Source organism: Vanacampus margaritifer, chromosome 2 (genome assembly GCF_051991255.1).
Source record: "Vanacampus margaritifer isolate UIUO_Vmar chromosome 2, RoL_Vmar_1.0, whole genome shotgun sequence".
NCBI lineage: Eukaryota > Metazoa > Chordata > Actinopteri > Syngnathiformes > Syngnathidae > Vanacampus > Vanacampus margaritifer.
This window is the reverse complement of record NC_135433.1, coordinates 18,484,254-18,506,347: the sequence shown is the minus strand read 5'-3', so window position 1 is coordinate 18,506,347 and position 22,094 is coordinate 18,484,254. Positions and strand designations below refer to the sequence as shown.

At 41.3% G+C, this 22,094-nt stretch overlaps 1 protein-coding gene across 4 annotated transcripts; it reads right to left on the bottom strand.

Annotated features, from left to right (window-relative positions):
- Positions 1–43: 43 nt before the first annotated feature.
- dnajb1a (DnaJ heat shock protein family (Hsp40) member B1a) lies at positions 44–20,869 on the bottom strand. 4 transcript variants are annotated; one of them, XM_077559419.1, is made up of 8 exons: positions 11,562–14,458; positions 4,984–6,000; positions 4,772–4,866; positions 3,349–3,396; positions 2,886–3,110; positions 2,626–2,803; positions 1,421–1,594; positions 44–974 (listed from the first exon to the last, which is right to left on the bottom strand). In XM_077559419.1, exons 2-8 carry the CDS (start codon positions 5,975–5,977, stop codon positions 883–885), a joined length of 1,806 nt encoding a protein of 601 aa, XP_077415545.1. In that variant the 5' UTR covers positions 5,978–6,000; positions 11,562–14,458; the 3' UTR covers positions 44–882. The 4 variants fall into 4 exon arrangements, with proteins under 4 accessions (XP_077415545.1, XP_077415546.1, XP_077415547.1 ...); XM_077559420.1 differs by lacking the exons at positions 44–974; positions 1,421–1,594 and having other exon boundaries at positions 2,652–2,823; positions 11,562–14,460; XM_077559421.1 differs by lacking the exons at positions 44–974; positions 1,421–1,594; positions 2,626–2,803; ... (1 more) ...; positions 3,349–3,396; positions 4,772–4,866 and adding exons at positions 19,014–19,591; positions 20,284–20,869 and having other exon boundaries at positions 5,805–6,000; positions 11,562–11,773.
- Positions 20,870–22,094: the final 1,225 nt, after the last annotated feature.

The window sequence follows — 22,094 nt, the reverse complement described above, 5'->3', positions numbered from 1 at the left end:
GAATCAACCGTCTGCTTAAATTAATACTACACATACAATACAGTATGTTTTCATGTATTTATTGAAAATAAACATTCGCGGTATACGGAAGAAAAAGTATGTGAACCCTTGCTTTTACCGCATAATTGACCACTTTGGCAGCAATAACCTCAACAAAACATTTCCTGTAGCTACTGAAGTGTATTTGAGGTGGAATCATCCTGGCAACTCCGAAGCTGCTGTCCCTCAGCATTGACAGGAGCTAAATGAGGTGGCTTGGGCATGTGGAGAGGATGACTCCTCTCTAATGAGATGTTCCGAGAATGTTCCATCGGGAAGAGGCTCCGGGGATGACCCGGAACACGCTGGAGTTTCCTGGCGCCTTGGCCAGAAGATATACAATACATATTTTTTCACACGTCTTTGTGATTTTATATATACATATATATATATTTATATATATATATTGTGCAGCCCTAATATATGTGTATAAATTATATTAGTATATATTTTTCATTTTCCACATGTACTGCTCTTATCTAATAAATCTACAACAACTACGACAACATGTGCTTCAAGGTTTCTTTATATGGACCTGCAATATATATGACTTCACCACTTTATTCAAGTTTCGTTTACAAAAACTTGCACCTTGACTCAGTTTCAAAATGGCCTTACGTAAACAACATGCTTTCTTTTCAAACGGTCTTTGTCATGTGCCCTTAAAATACAGAAACAAAAGTGCTCCGGTGGTCATTTAAAATGCTTTGTTTGGACTGCGGGGTGTCTATTATAGATCACATGCATGACTGACACACCCGGCAGTGTACATTTGTTATAGGTGAGGATAGAAAAGAGCCTGTTAAGTGACAGTCCACATCACTTTTGAGTTTATGGGAAGCCTCAAATGAGCCATGGATGCTGGTGGATCTGCACCAGGGTGGCGCGCTGCTCCGGGTCGCATTGCAAGCACATTTGCAAGAAATCTCTGCAATCTGATTGGAGAGAAGCATGAGAATACACATAAACTTTAGTTTTAACATTGGGGATGGGGGGGGGTCTTGCTTTGAGGCCCTAGTACAGTGAGCCCCCATTTATAGCTCATGATACGTTCTAGACGCACCCACAATGCATAAGAAGACCAAATAAATAAATAAAAAATCATCTTCATTTACCCTTCCCACATACTTTTAAATACAATTACAATTATTAAAACACACACTTTAAACTCAAATATCAATTATTTGCTTAATCGTACACTGTATTGATCGTATATTGAATAGTACTGTAGTGATAATAAGTAGTAATTATATTTTTGTCCACTTGGAGTTGCTATCCTGACATTTCAAGGCTCAGACTAAATGCAACATTGCGGCGGCACAAACAATGAACCGCAATATACGCAGCGAGGGAGCACTGTACAGTACAGTCGTAGCAATACCTTGAGACAGAACCCGATTGAGTTGGAGCATCTGGGAGATAAAAAGGAGCGTGTCGAACTGTTTGCTTCCAGCTAATAACTCAAAGAGCGTGGCTCCCAGGTGCCACACTGTGGTTGGGCCAGCCCTGTATGTCCCCCTCAGGACGAACTCTGGAGGAGCGTAGGAGAGGGTTCCTGCGACAAAACAAAGCACGAGTTCATAGAGAGAAAGAGGGGGGGGGGGCGTTAGAGAGAGGGGGAGAGAGATAATATAGTACTGACTGCCTGCTTTTGTTACTAAAGGTGTCACTGAGTTCCAATAATTTCATACAAAAAGTAGCAAAACTTTAATCCACGAATGAAAACAATACCAATATAACAATATTAAACCTCGTCTGTACAAAAATAACACATAAAAGAAGTAAAACACAAGTGTTACTTCACTAGTAAGAGCAACAAAGCATTATGGGAAAGCATCCTACGATTACCATTGCTCTCTTTAAGTTAGCGTCAATCAGCTCAGTAGTGTGCCAGAAGTGGTAAGAACACATTTTAAAATAAGGGTATTAACAGGAAATACAGTATTTGTTAACTTCATTTGGTAAGTGTGTCTTGTTAAGTGCAAAATGTCTTATCCCATTTAATGTACTTTTGCTTATTAGTTTCTTTTTGTCCATTTTATGTTCATGTACTTGCTCAAATAAACAATGGTTGGGCTCTTGTAGGAGCATTTAATTGTAAATTACATTTTGGATCAAATGCAATAGGAATATCGTTGGAGAGAATGCTCATCTATTTTACATTGATACACAAACTGTAAAATTGTGTATGTTCATTAAAATGTGAATTAAAGTGGGCCCGGTTAGAGCCCTGAAATTCCAGGGCTGAAAATGTTTAACTACACTCTTAATTTTGCCTCATTAAAGTATGCTATCTTAACGATAGCATACAATGCAAAACACAAAAGACGAGCTAACCAAACTAGCATGACTGTATTGCTGTGATTTGAAACCTTTAAAAATTTATATTTGAACACAAAAATTAGCAACACAATTTTGAGAAGCTGAAATTGATTAATATTAATGGTTCCTATAATTGAGACATGATACAGATTAATATTAAGAGGTGGATTAAGTTGGGTAAATCCCCACTGAAAGCCAGGGCAAAAAAATACACCACTGGTTGCTAAGAGACAATCCTAAAAGTGTACGAGTGAGCCGACTCACCGGTGTAATTGTGATAAGGCTCCTCGGTTACGAAGCAGCTGCAGCCGAAGTCGATGACCCGCACTCGGGGGACGCCATAGGTGGCCTCCAGAAGGATGTTCCCCGGCTTGAGGTCCCGATGGAAGACGTTGACGGCGTGCATTTTGATGACGGCATCCACCAGCTGCCTCATGATGTTCTGACAAAGACACATGCAGACTGTCCACAAACGTAGCTATTGGACACATCTCAGGATGACACAGGATCCTTTCCATCCGTACCTTTGCTTCATTCTCCTTGAGGTGTCCGAGCCGACATCTGGTGATGTACGTGAAGAGATCCACGGATCGCGCCGGCTTCTCCATGACCAGCACCAGTTCTTGAGCAAAGTCGTATTTATCTAGAAGAGACATGACGGCCGATTGCCCATCTGCGTTCTTTATGCACGACGCCTGCAGCATGAGAAGCGCCTCCAGAGGTACTTCGTGTTTCCTCCCTTTTATGTTCTAGGGTAAGAAACAGATGTCAACAATGAATAAGATGACCTGTTTTAGTCCATCATTTGGGACATTTTTAGCGTTTATGTACCAATAGTGGATACAGCACAGGAAATTAAAAAAAATAGCATGCAAGAAGTGAAACTCGTACAAGAAACACATTGGCACAATATAGAAACCTAGCTATTGTCCATGCATTAAGTATCCACAAGGAACAATGTGAAGCCTCCAGTAAGGTTTTTCTCACCAGGGAGATGATCTTGACTTCATTTTTGGGAATGTGTTTGATGGCCACCTAGTGGACACAATCATTGGTTAGTGCTTTTACACTAATGCAAGGAACATAGTTGGAAAATCCAGATCCAGAAAGTCAAATCCCTGCCACAGTTTGGCTTTAGCCATGATGCTAGCTAGCCAGCCAGTTCCCTAGCAGGTAAACAAGCACCATAAGAGCTAGCTAGGGAGCTAGTTAGCTAGCACCCAGGGCTAAAGCCAAACTGTGGTAGAGTTTTAATTTTCTGGACTTGGATTTGCCACCTCTGGCCAGGAACAATAAAAATAAAAATAAAACAGTAGCACATACTGTAGCTAGCTAGCATTGCTAGTTTAGCTGGCTAACACCTCACATCAGTAACATGACATCAGCACGTTCGTTGGTTTACCTCACCTAACAGCAGTATTAGGCTTATTTGACGCAAGTTGTATTGTTTAACATACGTTGTTTAAACAGATGTCTGTTTTTGACTACACATTTTCAGTCATCTATAACCATGGATAGCTGACCTTATGTCAGAAGCATAAAGGTTAGCATTTTTGTAAGCAACTTAAAAGCAATATTATAGAGACAATACAAATCCATCAGTACAGACCATAAATAGCTGGCCTTACGTCAGTAGCATAACAAACACTTCGGTTAGAGACACAACAAAACCGGCAATAGACATGCTTTACAACGCAAGTTCTTGACTGTGAGGTAAACAATTTACAGTTGACCACTTGTCTTGATCAAACGCTTGAGGTGGACAGGCAGGCGCATGGCTTTATTCAGAAATTAAATTAATCTGGGTCAAACTTTTGACCATGGATAGCTGGTCAGTAATGTTAGCATTTCAGTTAGCAAGCTAACAATATCATATCATTATTTGACGGAAAATACAAGTACATTACTAATGTTTGACTGATTAATATGGGTCAGTTTTCACTATTGATAGCTGGCCTAAAAGTAGTATCATAAGATTAGCATTTTCCATTATAAAGCTAACAACTAACTGATATAGGGCTGATTTGTTTGTGGTGGAAAAAAATACATTGAAAATTTAAGAAATCCCAAAAATGTGTTCTTGACAGACCGCTGTTATGAAAGCGTGCAGCCAAGGGTCAATTGTTGTTTCAATATATCACAATAATCTCTGCATCAACTTCATTGTGGTAGGGCACATTGCTACAGCAGGTAGACTAATGATAACATATTGGAGAAGCTGCATGTGGATGCCTAATCGCTCAAGGTTATTCTTGTACGCTCTGTTCTAAGTACCTGACAACAATATATGTTCGTGATCACTCATGTTAGGACTTCAGTGGAGTTGCTAGTCCGAAGACCCCGTATACTGACAACTAGAACTAAAACAAGAGCAACGCTTGGGGGAGAAGCATCAATACAGACTACTTACGGGAAAAGAATCTGCTTTCCTGTACCCAGCGTAGACCGACCCGAAGCCTCCTTCGCCGATCTTCTCTAGTTGCTGATACTTGTGATCCAACGAGGCTGCACACACACAGACAGACTTTGGCTTACAGCCCCGCTCAATAAAAACCATGATCCAGCAGAAGCTGGCCGAGGCTTCCCATTTATCTTGACAATGTCAGTCTGTCGATGACTTACCATGACTGGTTGTGTGCAAGAGTCGTTTCTCAGCCTGTTGCACCATGGACATCTGGGTGGCTTTGAGCCACTGACTCCTCGTTAGGGTCTCTGGTTTTGTACTGGCATTCAATTTCATTCCTTGAGACTTCAGGACTTTCACTGGCAGATTGACTGCTCTGACCGTCTGCTTATTTTGAAGGGTTCTCGGTTTTGTGTCGAGCCGCCGCTTGGTTGCAATAACAGGATTCATAGACTCAGTTACACTCCCCTGTTTCCTTTTAAGGATCTCTGGTTTGTCTTTTCTCCTTGGATTACGTATTTGCGTTTCCACTTGGGCTTTACCCCCTCGAATCCCAGGTAAGGTCGCCATTTTGGCATTACCCTTTGTTTTCCTTATCAGGATATCTGGTTTGGTTTTACCTCTGTGCTTCCTCATGAGGGTCTGTGGTTTGGATTTACCTCGGTGCTTCCTCATAAGGGTCTGTGGTCTGCGTCTAACCTTACGGTTGGACCCATTTGCTGGTAGAATTTTTACTGACACCTTGGTGGTTTCAAACCTCTGCTTCTTCACAAGGGTCTCAGATTTTGTGCCAGCTTTCCGCTTGGTCCCCTTAGGGGGTCTGACCTTCATCGATACTCTGGTGGTACTGATCTTTCGCTTTCTGCGAAGGGTTTCTGGCTTGTTTGCCGTCTTCTGTTTGGCCACTTTAGCAGGTCGAGCCCTTACAGACACCTTTGAGACTTTGACCCTCTGACACTCTTTAAGGGTCTCCAGTTTGGTGCTGGTCTTGCGTTTGGTCCTCTTCGCTAGAGAAGCCTTCACAGACACCTTGCTGTTTGTGGTGCTGGTTATTAAGCTCAAATGTTTGGTCTTTTTGACTGGCACAGCCTCCTCAGCCGCCTCCTCTCTGGACCCTGCAGCATCAGGGAGGAGGTCATGGTGCCTCTTGGTGGATAGTCCTCTGTTCCCAAAGAGCATTCTTTCAGAGTCCCTCACCCCACAGTCTTCCATACAGGCGTAAAATTCTCTGGTACCTGCAACCGGGATAAGAAACTCATCATCACCTTGTTTGTGCAGTTTTGTTAAATCCTTGAATTTTAGGCTTGGCTTGCCACAATCCCGCATAACGTTGTGGGTGTCTACAAGGGGGATTTATAGTCTACTAGAAGGGTAATTGTTAAAGGGATACTTGACTCATTGAGTCATTTTCAGCAGTAAAAAGTTTATATTTTGTCCAGAATTAACGTGAGAACGTCATTATTTTTCATGTAGAATTAATATCTTTAAAAACTATTTTTATCCACTTGCTGTCGACTGAAGATGACATCACCTGTGCTGAGGAAGTAGGTAACGACCAATCATCGTGGCTCAGTTTGCTGACCAAACCCAGAAAACGGGTGAGCCATGATGATTGGTCAACCTTAAACATTTCTTGACAATATTTTATATGTGAGCTCACTAGTCTAAACGTGACATTCTGATTAATATCACATTTGTGGAACATGAGTTATGAAGCAAAATCCATCCGTTTGTATCTAACTCCGGGGGCGAAAATGTTGCTCAGGGCTTGATAGAGATTGATAAAAACGTCTGGATTTTGCTGCTTAACTCATATTCCACTAACACAATATTAATCAGAATACCATATTTAGACTAGTGGGGCTGCATATAACATATTATTGTAAAAAAAACATTTAAAATAAAAATTATCTTTAATATTACACAAGAAACCTAAGATTTGCAACTGTTTTGGTGAACATCTCTGACCTTTGTAAATGTAAATTTGTAAATGTAATTAGTTACTACAAAAGGAGTACGAGTACGCGTCAATCTATGGGAAGATCTAAATCCATGCTTTGACATAGTCACAGGGACCAAGAATCAAACCCACAACCTCTGATTTGGGAGTCAACTCCACTCCACCGCTGATCCATGCCGCCTGAATGGATTGCGTAACATCATAAAGGCAACTTATTTCCAACGTGCAAATTCCACACTTTAGGTGCCTCATTAAGTGCTGCTGTTTTGGTTAGTGTCTTAAACTCAGGTAGTTATTGTAGGAGGCTACTTGTTATTGTTCCTGGTGAAAAAGGCAAACTTCTATCTGGGAGAGGCATTCATTTTTCAAGGGGATACTGTGCAATACTGTGCCCGGAACTCATTTCAACGTGGAAAACCGCTACACTTTAATTCAACTGGTTGTGTTTGTGCCTCAGTTGGTGCTTCTGTTTTCGCTAGCAACCGAGCTCAAACTTGACTTTTTCAGACCATGGGTCCTACGAAACTGAGCACTGCGAATGAGTGGATGATGTCCATTGGAAGCTAAAAGGAGAAATATGTGAGTGAGGTGTGCGTGTCGTCGACATGGCAAAGAGGTACAAGTAGGCTACTTTTACGATGTGCACTCAAATTGAAGCAGCGTGAAAATGATTTCTTTGCTGCAGCTGTCAATGGAAATATGGGGAAGCTGCTAAAAGTGAGAAGGTGGAGAAAAGCAACAGTTAAGAATAATGTGTCTTTAGATGCAATTAAGGAAAAAAGTACTGTATTTATTAAAACGTACAGTAAATATTTCATTCAATACTGTACTATTTTTTCTTATTTGGGTCTTTTGGGGGATTAATGGCAGTTCCAATTAAATAGTTGCGTTAAAATGTATATATCAGTGATTTGCGTTACGAGCAAGTCACGGAACGAATTAAACTCCTTTTTGGTGAAAGTATTTATTGTCTTAAGTGCATGCCATTAGAAAAAGTGTGGACATATCAAATCAATTGCCAGAAATAGCCAATTGATTTAGTTATTTTTTGCTAATGCATATGCTGAGCTATAATTTAAATAAAACCCACCAGATTGGAGGTCGACATCCATGTTGTTTCAAACTGGTGCACACTGTCAGTGGATGTGTGCGTGTGTTTGTGTGCGTGTGTTTTCTCACTAGTTCACTCCAACCTACTTTAAATCACACACATAAGCTTTACAATTAAGTATGAACATGATTTGCGTCGGTAATGTGGTCATAAATCTCAAGGTCTCGTTCCTTTTAGTCACCCACACGTCAAAAGCTAACTATTTTTGCTGGAGGTGACGTCATCGTCAACAAGGCGCTCATACGCTTATGGCTGCGTTTAAAAACCACCAAAGGAAATTAGTTTGGGTGTTACAGTCACAGTAGGGCCTCATTCGAGCGGTTGCATAACGATTCATCATTTTTAGGGAATATTTAAATACGAAAATTGTGTCTGTTGGCGACATACAATTAGACGTAAAGTATCCCGGGTGTTTGTTTACCAGCTGTACACTAGATGGCGCTAGCTGCAACGAGAAAGTGGCAGAATGGCCACCACAAGCCATATGACTAATATGCACCAGAAACACCACAATGTAATATTAAGACATTTTATTTCCATTTTTGCAGTCGTCTGGTCTATGAGATGTCATTTCACATATTCCAGAGGCATACAGTTTGTGTGAATGCAATAACATCAATGTAAAATTCCTCAAGTTTATAGTGCAAATTTAAGAAAATGCATCACAATTTAACCAGTTATTGCATTGGTTATATTGATGGCAACAATGCAAATTCACGCAGCTGTTAAAATGAATCACACCAATTTAATTTCCAGGAAAAAAAATCATTTGTATAACCTACAGAACCTCTACCGTGGATATAAAATGTCAACAAACAAGTTCAAATGTTGGGTCACATTTTCCATCAGCCTTTTATACCTTGTACAAGAGCGTGCCCTCTTTCTTTGAATTTAATGAGTCACTTCAAAAAAAAAAAATAATGCTTTAGAGAAGGTGTAGAGCTAAAATGGTGACTGGTGGTTGATGTGATGCCGTTTGCTTCGTTCATTCTAAACATAGCCAAATGCCCAGTTATGCAGGTGTGCCCCTTATGCAACCACACTGTCTATTTTACATTCCTTTAAGAAAAAATTATATTTTTCAATGGAGTTTGAATTGACAATTCCGAGATCACCTCACAAATCAAAATGGCGGTCAATTCGGTGAAAGAAATCTCTCCGCTCATTGAAAAGCATTGGACTTTGGATCATTATAACTTGATTTGTGAGGATTATTTTGATTTTAAAATGTGATGATGTCATTTGACGACTGTAACAATCTGTGTGGTGTGTATGATAATCACAGACAAACGCAATACAATCTGCCATTTGTTTTCACCGTGTGAAGGAAGCATTGCGTTGCATTGGGGAAGAATCAGAAATGCCTGGAAGTTCAGAATTGTCAATAGATCGCAATGCCATCCATCCATTTTCTTAACCGCTTGTCCTCACAAGGGTCGCGGGAGGCGCCGGAGCCTATCACAGCTGGCTTCAGGCAGCAGGCGGGGTACACCCTAAACTGGTAATACATCGCAATGTTTAAAAAAAAAAAAAAGTATCTTGGTCTAAATTTTGTCTATCACAAAAACTGGCAGTTGAACCACGGCTCGACCGATTGATCGGCTGATATTGGCTGTTGTATAAAAAAAAGAAGGTTTTTTTTGGTACACATTACCAGTACCACTTAAGGCATTTAAAAAATAATAATAATAATCACTCAAAACAGTCAAATGTTCTGCCTGTAATTCACATCTTTATTTGTTTATTTGTAAGCGTATTAAAAAAAACTTATACACATTTTAAAAAAATTAATCAGCTATTTAGTCTGTTATCTGAATTTTATTCTGCCAAATACTGTAACTGGGTTAAAAAAAAACCCCATAGTGGTCAAGCCCTATTTTGAACAGGGGTGTGTAGACTTTTTATATCCTCTCTATGTGATAAACACAAAGGCAAAGAAGTCACGCCAAGTCGTCAAGCTATGCAGAGATGAAACATCTCACTTCATGTGCTGTTTGTGCAACGTGGGGGGGCTGCCAACTGTTTTTTCATATATATGATCCTCACAGTCAAACAAGTGCTGTTATGACATAACACATTAAAACTATTTTGAACTCGCCTTCAACGTCTACACACGACAACATGACAACCATTTGGCACAGCAACCTCAAATGATGTTTTCCTCAAGTTAATGCAAAAGTGTGTTAAGCGCTACTTCACCGGCATTGTTAAATGTGGGACGAACGCACCTGTGAGTGGTGCGACTGAGGTAACAGACGACGTAAACATAGTTGACATGAGGTCAGCAATGGTGAAACGGAGCTCACAGTGTGACATTGGGGCTTTCGTTCATCGACGTGTCCGTAAGCGGAAGTGAAGCCACGCTCATTTCGTCTTGTGAACGCCCCACACGGGCAGATGAGGGGAAGGGGGCGGGTGCTTCTTTAAATATTGTTATGGTGCTTTACGAAATGTGTGCAACAGAGGCACAGAAAAGAACTAAATGGTAAAACTACAAGGAACATGTCTTATTCATAAGGATGTAGTGCGATTTCTTTTGAGATAAAATGTCATAATATTCCGAGAATAAATGTCGTTTCAATGTCTGAACTGAATTTTTTATTTTCATAACTTAACTTTTGTAATTAAATCACTGCTTTAAAAAATAAATAAATATTGTAACTATTATCAACAAGACATTTGATTACTTTCCCACGATATTTTTGTTTCTTGTATTTTGACTTTACACATTTGTTTTGTAAAAAAAATAAACATGTTTTGTAATTTTACAAGTTATATAAAAAAAAATTGCAGCATTTTACAATTCATAAAATAAAATCCCAAACAATATTTTTACAAAAATTATTTTTTTCTTGTAATATTTTGACTTTTGGCATGAAATTTATTATTTATGTATTTTTATTGTAATGAAAGTGGCAATTCTTGTAATATTTGACTTTTGTCATAACACAGTGAACACACACAAGCTCAGTCAACCCCATTTTGCGTTTGGTTCATCCTTATTTTTTACCCCAAAAAATTTCCCGAATGCATTTATAAATGGACTTCATGCCGCACAAATAATGGCAGTCCAGGCCATTTCCTTCTGATATTAAAAGTTGCATAAAATGATTATTTTTTTTTTAATTAAAACATCTTAGACTTGTCATCCTGTCATCCTATCATTATTTTTGTGGTAACATTTGGACTTTTTGTGACATGAAATTAAACTCTGCTGGATGTTTATCCATATTAGGTTGTATTATTCTCCACAAAAGAATGCGACTTTACTCTCGTAATATTTTGACATCAAATTAATGCGTTATCCTTTTTCCCTCCAAAAACATTCCGCCATTTGAAAGGTCAGGACTTTGTGTGTTTTTGTTGTCAAGGTGGCCAGAATGCTCCATCACTGATAAGTCTTACTTAGTCAGTGCTATTATAAGACATGAAAGCGCTAAAAGGCTCCAAACTCAACAACACACACACACAAAAAAAAAAAAAAGTCCTTGAACGAGGATAAATACTGAAGTCACTAGTCTGGTCTCACGTTTAAGACATTTTTGGACTTTGTTTGTCTTCAGCAAGCAAAGTTGAGTCAATGCAAAGCAGCCCTGAGTCATTTCCAGACCAGGCAAGTTTCAAAGTAAACCCAAGTCAGAGCACCCTGAACAACAGCATGGTGGGGGGGGGGGTTAAGTAGTGTTCGGTGTAACGCAGCCCTGCGTCACGGCGGGAGGACCTGCCTGAGCGCGTCGCGCGTGTTTTGTCCGAGCTTGTCGGGGAACTTGACGCAGAAGTCCAGGATCATGTCGCCCCGCCTGTCGGGCCACTTGGACAGCGGCAGGCCCTCGCCGGCGATGCGCTTCTTGGTGCCCGGCTTCACCACGTCCCGCGACGTCACTGTGATGGTGCGGCCGTCCAGCGTCGGCGCGCTGACCGTGCACCCGCACAGCGCCTAAACACACACACATAAATGAATAGACACCTGCACTCAACGACATACAGCCTTCATTCTGCTTGCTTGTTTTAGGCAGCTGCCACTAGGTGGCAGTCTGAACAAGTAGACATGGCAGTGAATCGTGATACATAGTCGTCATATATCACAATGGTGCCAAGTAAATCTAACATCAATCCATACATACATTATCTGAACCGCTTATAGTCAATGAAAATGAATAGCATATGAGGTGGGTGAATGCAAATAACGAATACAACTAGTTTCGAAAACTTAACTAAAACAACAAACTCGTAATTATTATCTACAAAAAAAAAAGGCTTTCTTAAAGCATGGGCACGCCTTTTGGCCCACACAAGGCTTGAAATAATCGGTTCGCATAGCAGTTTGCGGGTCTAAATGTGCATTTTTAGCTTCATCAAAACACGTATTTTTACGGTTTCCCCAAAATTAAACAGCGGGGACAGCTCCAAAAAGCTTTGCTGGGATGCTTACGTTACATGCAAGCGGGTACTCGGGTCGAGGCGAGATCAGTACTACTACGTCGCAACAGCGGGTTACGGCTGGCTAATACTACTCATAAACAACATTGCGCTTTCGCTCCTAAGTTACTAATTACAGCCTCCATGGCTGTGCATAAGAAGCACTTCTTACAGTTACAAGTATCGACGTTTTCACAAACAGATTGCGAGGAGTGATAAATGAGAATGACTGGGAAGCCTTGCTAATTGCTATGCTAACTGGCTAATGTTATCGTGAAACTGGCATTAATTAGTGCTTGGGTGATCGATTACACTTTTCACAATGGTCTCGCTGGAATCACATTAAAGGAGAGTGTGTCCAACTTTGAACAGCAAAATAGCAGGCATGTTCATGAGTCTCTGGAAGGAGTCTGCACAAAATATCGATACCTGGATATGTACTAGGGGTGCAACGGTTTCAGATTTTGGTGTGCAATTATAGTCTGAGGGAAAAACAACAACATTTTACGGTTATTCTCATGGACATAAAAAAAAAACAACATCAGCATTCTTTGAAAATGTTTATTTTTAACAACAATAAGTAACTGAAAATAAATTAAAAAGTTGTTAAACTGCACGTGCGCCACACTGAGCGGATCAGCGCGTATCCGCTACCCGGCCATCGGCCGTCGCTACTCCCATTTGGATGGTTTAGTGAGGTCCTCGGTTTGGCGCGCCAAGAAGGCGATCAAACTTGACTATTTAGAGAAGGGGTTCTTAAACTTTTTTACCTTGGGGCTCAACTTCTCCTGTAATGGGCCCATTCAGAAATTATGATTTATGTTGACTCATTATTGTTTGTTTTTAATATCGAAATCAAATCTAGTTAATGTTTATAAAATCATTATCAAATAACATGATACAACGTGGTCATCAATGACATTTATTTATGTGTAACTGACACCCAATAAGATGTCCAACAAGCCGTAATCAACTTCTTGGGGGGAGACACACAACCATCTTTAGCAGATAAGAATGCACCAAGTGCCTCTCGCTGTTCAACATTCAACAAGGAAACGGTAAGTAATTCTGCGAGAACAGAATTAATTGTAGCGTCCATTCATCTATGGTTGTATTCAGACAAGAAAAGTCCTTAAGTCCACTTTATCTATTTATTTTTTCATTTGGTGCGGTCCATTGTGCTTTTGGAAGCGGACTATATTGCGTAATCACGTTGACCCGCGTGACAATCTGTGCTCCCATTGGCCAAAAATGACGAGAGCTGAACGCTTAACGAAACCCGGAAATAGAAGAAAAAATGAAATTCCGACGTGCTGCATTACTTCCCTGCCTATTTTGGGCGTTATTAGATGCAAGATATTTGCGAGCCTCAAGAGCAGCTCATTCAACGGAGGTTCCGCAACACTGTTTCTAATTTTGGAACAGCCTCGTCGATTGCATGCAGTCGAAGGAGCCGTTGCGCTCCGCATGCCCCGCCCCACAACATGCTGACTGCAGCGCGGCTAAACAGAATACGGAGGATTATAAATGAATTTATAGCACAATACAAACGGGCAATATTACAAATTGTTTTCTCTACACGGGCAGTGGAGGAAATATTTGGTTAAAAAAAAACTGCTACATGTGTACAAAGCCAGCGTCTGTCGCGGCCCAGAGTTACAAAACTGAAATTACTTTGCAGCCCCATTAGATGGCTCTCGCGGCCCAATGGTTAATAATCACTGATCTTGAAGTAAAATTTGTAACAAGGTTTCCGTAGGTAAACCTGCGGAAGGATCATTACCGGAGGAGAGCACCCGCTCGGACAGGGTGGTGCGCCGCGTCGGACGAGGCCGAGGGCGCGGCCGTGGATTGGGGGGAGAGGGGTGCTCAAATTTGTTGTTGTTGGAAATACGCTAACGTTTGACGTACATTGAATTGAGTGGATATAAGTACTTATAGTTTATTATGATCTATACATATGCGTTATTAAAAACCAACAAAATTAGCCTATGCTAAATGGTTAGCAATCACAATTAGCAGTAACGCGCTAGCGATTACCGCTTAAGGTAAACACATACTAACTACCATTTAGTCCACATACAGTGAGGAAAATAAGTATTTCACCCCCTGGTGATTTTGACCCTTTACAAAGAAAGGAACGGTCTATAATTTTCATGGTAGGTTCATCTTAACAGTGAGAGACAGAATATTAAAAAAAATCCCAGGAAATCACATTATATTAATTTTAAACATTTATTTGTCTTTTATTGAGGAAAATAAGTATTTCACCCCCTAGCAAAACATGACTCAGTACTTGGTGGAGAAACCCTTGTTGGCAAGCACAGCGGTCAGACGTTTCTTGTAGTTGGTCACCAAGTTTGCGCAGATCCCAGGAGGGATTGTGGCCCACTCCTCTTTGCAGATCCTCTCCAAATCCTGAAGATTTCGAGGCTGTTGCTTGGCAACTCGAAGCTTCAGCTCCCTCCACAAGTTCTCTATAGGATTAAGGTCTGGAGACTGACTAGGCCACTCCATAACCTTAATGTGCTTCTTCTTGAGCCACTCCTTTGTTGCCTTTGCTGTATGTTTTGGGTCATTGTCATGCTGAAACACCCATCCACGACCCATTTTCAATATCCTGGCTGAGGGAAGGAGGTTCTCACCCAAGATTTCCCGGTACATGGCCCCATTCATCCTCCCCTCGATCCGGTGAAGTCGTCCTGTACCCTTAGCAGAGAAACAGCCCCAAAACATAATGTTTCCACCACCATGCTTGACGGTGGGGATGGTGTTCTTGGGGTCAAAGTCAGCTTTTTTCGCCTTCCAAACACGGCGAGTCGAGTTGATGCCAAAGAGCTCGATTTTAGTCTCATCTGACCACAGCACTTTCTCCCAAGCCTCCTCTGAATCATCCAGGTGCTCATTGGCAAACTTCAGACGGGCCTGTACATGTGCCTTCTTGAGCAGGGGGACCTTGCGGGCACTACAGGATTTCAATCCATTACGGCGTAGTGTGTTACCAATGGTCATCTTGGTGACTGTGGTCCCAGCTGCCTTGATATCATCAACAAGCTCCTGCCGTGTAGTTCTGGGTTGTTTCCTCACCTTTCTCATGATCCGGTTCACTCCACGAGGTGAGATCTTGCGTGGAGCACCAGACCGAGGGAGATTGATGGTCAATTGGTGTGTCTTCCATTTTCTAACTATCGCACCAACAGTTGACTCCTTTTCACCCAGCTGCTTGCTAATGGTCTTGTAGCCCATTCCAGCCTTGTGCAGGTCTACAATCTTGTCCCTGACGTCCTTAGACAGCTCTTTGGTCTTGCCCATTGTGGAGAGGTTGGAATCTGATGCATTGATTGATTCTGTGAACAGGTGTGTTTTTATACAGGTAACGGGAACTTAATTAGGAATACCAATTAAGTAAGAGGACTAATGTGTGTGCCTCCTGGTCACATGACCTGTCTGTGGGAGCCAGAATTCTTGCTGGTTGGTAGGGGGTGAAATACTTATTTTCCTCAATAAAAGACAAATAAATGTTTAAAATTAATATAATGTGATTTCCTGGGATTTTTTTTAATATTCTGTCTCTCACTGTTAAGATGAACCTACCATGAAAATTATAGACCGTTCCTTTCTTTGTAAAGGGTCAAACTCACAAAATCACCAGGGGGTGAAATACTTATTTTCCTCACTGTATACATTATTATATCTATATTACACATGTAGTAATATCTTAAAAATCACTTACAGATGATGCTTCAAGTTCAACGCGTTATCATAATCCACATTACACATCTAATGTCTTAGGCTAGGTTCACAGTACTGCAGGCTAGGCGTGTTCCTTATCATACCTTCTACGATATTACCGGTGTATTTTTTGGGGTGATAAAAATGTAAAATATCACAAAATTGACGCGATAACGTAATGCGTAACATCACACGTCTTTGTGTCTATTTGGACGTACATGCGTCGCTCGAAGCTGCATGAAAACTATGTCGGAGCGTGTGAGGGTGTGAGCTGCGGCCAGGAGTGAGCTACCTTCGTCGCGTGGAGGCTGTTTGGTTACAAAGAGGTCAGATATGATGCAAAAAAATACAATCGTTTGTAAATTGTGCAGGAAAACTGTTGCCTTTAAAGTTCAGAGGATGAGCAGGCTAAAGACACGCTAAGAAGACATGGAAACAGCTCATGTTGTTTGACATGAACAAAAGTTAATTACTGGAACACTCTTGATTAGACGCGCTCCTTATGAAAAAAACAAACAAACAGACGGTTGTTGGATAATACTGAAGCGGTCGCGTATTGTTTGGCCAAGGTTAACAATCCGCGGAGGTTATTTTACCATGACCGGTAGCTCGCCTCATAGTTGACGTGACTTTGTGATGCTCACCGGCCACTAAGCTAACGCGTTGCTGTTGCGCAGCGGCGTAAACATGCACATTTGCGTTATTCATACTCGCTAATAATGTCTACAAGCAATCACGGCATTTTCTTGCTCCTCTTATCGACCAATCAGAGACATTTACGGCAAAATAACGCTCACCGTAGGGTTGCCGGTTACGACAAAATAACCACTGCCTAAACAATCGCAGGGGAAAACAACTTCCAACAATATACTTGCCTGTGATCTCTTTTTTTGCCTCTACAACATTGAAGGTCAACCACACCGGAGAAAATAATGGACTTTCTTGACTCATGCAATTTGCCACTGACTTCTGAAGGTTTGAGTTTTCTTTGTATTTGCTAAGTAAATGTGCTTTATGAGCTTTAAGCAGTTACGTTACAATTAGACCTTGCAGTGTAAACACTAGCTAGCCTGTTTTTAATTTCCATTTCATTCCATTACGGTTGCTATATAAGCACTTTGTTTACATTTCAATTGTGGGGAAAAAAAGGTGGCTTAAATATTGTGCTGCAATAAAAATTCTATTATTCCAAAGCACCAATTACAAATCTATTGTTCAGTAATTATTACCAATATCATCACCGCAAATTTCTTGGAAATGTTGTGATATAATTTTTAGGCCATATCACCCACCCCTACTGCAGGAAAATGCGACCCAAATCTGATTTTTTTTTTCCCCCAAATGAGACCTGTAGCTGACGTTTTTATGTCAGTGTGAACGCCTCAAATTGCGATTTTTTTTCATCTCAATTTGGATTTTTTTTATAACCGACCTGGGTCGCTTTCATATGCGGTCCTTGATCAGATATGTATCCAAATTTTTGCAATGCGACCGCAGTCTGAACAGCCATAGCATATATCCGACCTCTACGTCATCAAAATGTCAAGAGACGTACGTGAATTGAAAAATTTATTTCGAGTAACAGTTGTGACTTCATATAAAGTAGAAATTAGTGGTGCTGCGTTTCCCACAGATTTGAAATCTACTTGGGTGGGTGGACTCCCGCGGGGGGTGTCTCAGCCGTGTAAATTGCGTCTCTTCTAGCCTCAAGCTCCACAAGTGAGTAACGGCAAACTAACGTCACATGTGGTTTATCTGGTTGCGACACATTTTGTCCCGTTTTTTTTTTTAATATTGATATATATTTATCTAATTTTCTTAAAAACTTCTTGGGTGGCCCGCCCAAGTATTAATATGGTGTGGGAAACACTGTGGTGACATTAGTACCGTGAAAACCTTGGAGTTTGAACGTCTCGGAACTCGTACAATTCGGACTTCAACCAAAAAATCTGGGTAAAAAATGCCTCGGAGTTTGAACTCATTTTTGGAGTTCGAACACCCAGACAAAGCAAACTAAGCCGAACATACCTTGAAAAAGGGTAAATGAGCCAAGCCGAGTAATGCCGAATGCTCACGTTGCGGCAGTTGAGACGATGCACTGCTCATTTCCAGTCCGATCGTGAACACTCCCAGAGGTGCTCCATACTCGCGAGTGCATTTTGACTTTTCCACGACAATTTTCTTCGCCATGGGCTCAAAGAAAAACAACAGTGCCAGTGGCAGCAAAGAAAAACATACAGTGCTACGAAATATAGTGAATTTAGGAAGGAGATTAACGCGCAGTTGTAACTACCGTGACTACTTCTGTAAATACTGGCACAAGGATCCCCCTTAGCTGTTCAACAACGTGCCTGATGTTAAACAACGCACGCAAGGACCACTTAGTAGTCTAACAATATGCCCAATGTAAAATACACAAACTCACCACTGAACTAAAGCAAGCATTAACATAGCATTTATCATCCACTGATGCCATCACACCACAATAAAATAATGTAAGGTATTTTTTATTGTTTGAATACTGTACTGCACTGTAAATATAAAAAACAAATAGAAATTAAAATAGGAATTTTCTGTTTTCGGAGCTTGGGAACGGATTAATTGCATTTACATTATTTCCTATGGGAAAAAATGTTTCAGAGGTTGAACAATTCGGACATTGAACATTTCGCAGGAACGAATTATGTTCAAACTCCGAGGTACCACTGTAATTTAGCCATGCAGACGGCTCATTTATTGCGCGCGGCAATGACGCGACATCATCGTCAGTGGACAGCTCCGTGAAATGAGTTCAAAAAGGCTTGCCTCATTTTCACAAAATATTATTTCTTCATTATCTCATTCCGCATCACTTTTGTGTGGATATGAGATGATAAAAAGATGAGCCATGACGACGGACTTATAAAAGTTCGTGGCACGCTGGACTATACGCATTTACTTCGGTTAAACACGGCATTATGAGTCAAGTCGTCTCTTCTGTGATGCATAATAAACTGTCCACTTAAAAGTGTGGCAAAGGTACTTACGTCTCTGAGTGATATTTTGGCAGGGTAAATAATATCGGAGCCCTCCCTCTTGAACACAGGGTGAAGCTTGTCTTTAACGACAAACACCACGTCGGCCGGAATGTTAGTCGGCGTCTCGTCACCCTCGCGGGGGAAGGTGATCTTGGTTCCCTCTTTCCAGCCGCGCTTGATGTCCACCGACAGAATCTTGTCCTCGCTGCGTGTGGTTCGCCCGTCGGGGTTCAGTCTCTTGCGGGAGATCTTCATTTTCTTGGTGCAGCCAGCGAAGACCTCCTCCAGGCTCACCTTCAGCTCGTGCACCACCGGCGGGTCCTTCTGCCTCGCACGGTTGACATGGGGGGCGCCTAGGTGGGACTTGAAGGGCCGCTGGAAGCCACCCATGCTGCCCATCCCGAAGGCGGCAAAAGGATCAGCGGGGTCCACCGTGTCGTCGCCACCGTTCTGAGAGAAAAAATGGTCGAAGGGGCTGCGGCCGCCGAAGAACTCGGCGAACATGGCGTGGGGATCGCCATGGAAGGTGTAGTTGTATGTGGAGCCGCTGTGGCCTCCTCCACCACCTAAGGCTGAGCCCTTTAGGCCTAAAACGGGAAGTAATTGAAATCAGTATTTCCAAATCTTTACTGACATGAGACACATAATTGACATGTAAAAAAATAACTAATGAACAAACAGGCTCTCTCCTTTCACAACTCTCAAATTATCCTGATATCATATCTAAAATGGGGTATCAATGCCATGTACTGGTTGTTGTGCATCCATAAAGTTGTTTCCCAGTTTGAAATTTACAGTGGAGCAGCATCAGATGCTGTCCCATCCATCTGGGCTGGGAACCATAATTGTCATAGGCAGTGAATGAGTTAAATGGAGTTGCTACTCCATACACACTTCCCACCATTTAAAGTGCCTCTGCTGATAAACCCCCAAAAAAGTGTTTAATCACAACAGGAAATGTATGCATTCGAACCTCGAGTTGTAAAAAAAAAAAAAAAAAAAAACACATTTGAGTTACGTTTCATTAATGTGGCGGGAAAGCATATGCAAATTAGCGACGTGATGACGTCACTATTCGGTCTTATCTGCATTTCCTACAAGTGGCAATTACTGGCAGTGAAAGGTACATAAACTGCGCTTTTAAATCATGTTAGTTTAGCGACAAACGTCAATGGGGTTGTGGTTGTTTCTAGAAAGTTCTCAAGCTGCAGCGCTGTCACATCTATGGACACTGTCAGACCACTTAATGAGGAAACTGAGATCAAACGTGGTAATTTACCTTCTTCGCCATATCGGTCGTAAATGTCTTTCTTCTTGGCGTCGCTGAGAACGTCGTAGGCTTCTGCTATCTCCTTAAATTTGTCCTCAGCGCCAGCGGACTTGTTCTTGTCAGGGTGATAGCGGAGGGCCTGCTTCCTGTACGCTTTCTTGATTTCGTCTTCCGACGCGCCCTTGGCTATTCCCAGCATCTTGTAGTAGTCTTTACCCATCACAACTTTCGCTCACTTCTTCACCCACGTCTCGAGAAAAAGTGACATTGCACAGGCCATAGCCGCCACCTGCATGTGGTTCAAAGGCACTAGCTTCTCACTAGCTTACTAGCTACATGTAAGGACTAGCTTGACAGGGCTCACTTGGATACGTAGATGACTTTCCGCTTCACGCCAAAGATGAGGAGGCAAATGTCACCCACATTGAACGAAAAAGACGTCAGACCCGCGTATTCCACCGGGGCATCGATGACTACTCGACTGCCAGGGCCGCCGAGGCACACAGCCAACCGCAGGGAAGAAACTTCTGGAAGGAGCTGGCGTTCCTGACGTGTGTGTGATCAGCGGCAGGGTGAGATGTTTACCTCATGTTACTTCCGGGTTTGCGCACAGACCCGGATGTGAGCTAACCTCTTTTAAAGCTAACTGTTTAAGATCGTTTAATCACAGTTTCTTGATGAAATGGGGATGTGCCATCATGCCATGCGTCATATTTTACTATTTTTTCTTCTTCTCAATTTTAGGTCGTTTACTTGAAGCAAGCACACACAGATGTATGCCAGGGTTGCTCTGGCCTCTGACTTTTTTAAATTTATTTTTTAATCTTTTATTTAGTGGACCCCGCATCTTCGCGGTTTGACATTCGCGATTTCGTTTATTTATGGAGTTTACGTCACAAGTCAAAATGGCGGTCAACTCGGTGAAAGGAAGCTCCCCGCTCACTGTACTTTGGATCGTTGTAATTTGATTTGTGTGGTTTACCTTTGATTTCAAATTTTTATTAAATGTTTGACTACTATAACAATGTGTCTGGCTTGTATGCTAGCCACGGGCAAAAGCAATAGACCTACAATACGTTTTTTTTCACCATGTAAAGGAAGTATTTGCATTGTGTTGCATTGGGGACATGTCATATATTTGCGTAAATAAAACAGCATATTTTCCCCATTGAACACAACAAAATATATAATATTTGGAACAGAAGAAGTTAAGTTTTAAAATGTACCATTATTCTTCTCTTTTAATTCTTCTTAGTCACAGCGTCCTATCACTAATTGGATGCAATTAACTTCAAAGAGGCAGCTGTTTACTCAACTTTGCAAGCAGCCAATCATATTTTTGCTCTGCTTAAACATCCCGTCAGAAGAGAAAAGATGAGCCTATTAAGGTGACAGCCAGCATTAGCTGTTAATTGAAGCCTTGACATTTTAAAACCACGGTAAACTGTCAAACTAAGCAATTGTATATGAAGGAGGCCAGTTTGTGCTGAACGAGTATATGTTTGTAAAACTGAATTCCTGCTATACGCAATAATGCAATAAGTGGTCTGATTTACAGTATGTGAGAAAACATCTTGAAAACTCAGACGGGTCACAGGTCATATTGCTGCTTTCTGAATATAACCAACTCCTGCTGGTGATATGTGTATGTATGTGAAGACTTGAATGAATAACATGCATATACAAGGTGCTTTATAAATACATTTTCTAATGGAATAAATATTTGGTGATACAAAAAAAAACTGCAACCATAGGCTACAGCTGAAAAAAGGAGAGTTGGCATGAAGCAATCTAACAAGTATTTAAAATAGTATAAAGAT

Coding starts and splice junctions, on each gene's coding strand:
- dnajb1a (XM_077559419.1), bottom strand. CDS start 5,977: ATGGAAGACTGTGGGGTGAGGGACTCTGAAAGAATGCTCTTTGGGAAC. Junction 4,867..4,983: donor CTTGCACACAACCAGTCATG/GTAAGTCATCGA, acceptor GTGTGTGTGCAG/CCTCGTTGGATCACAAGTAT. Junction 3,111..3,348: donor AAGTCAAGATCATCTCCCTG/GTGAGAAAAACC, acceptor TTCTTACCCTAG/AACATAAAAGGGAGGAAACA.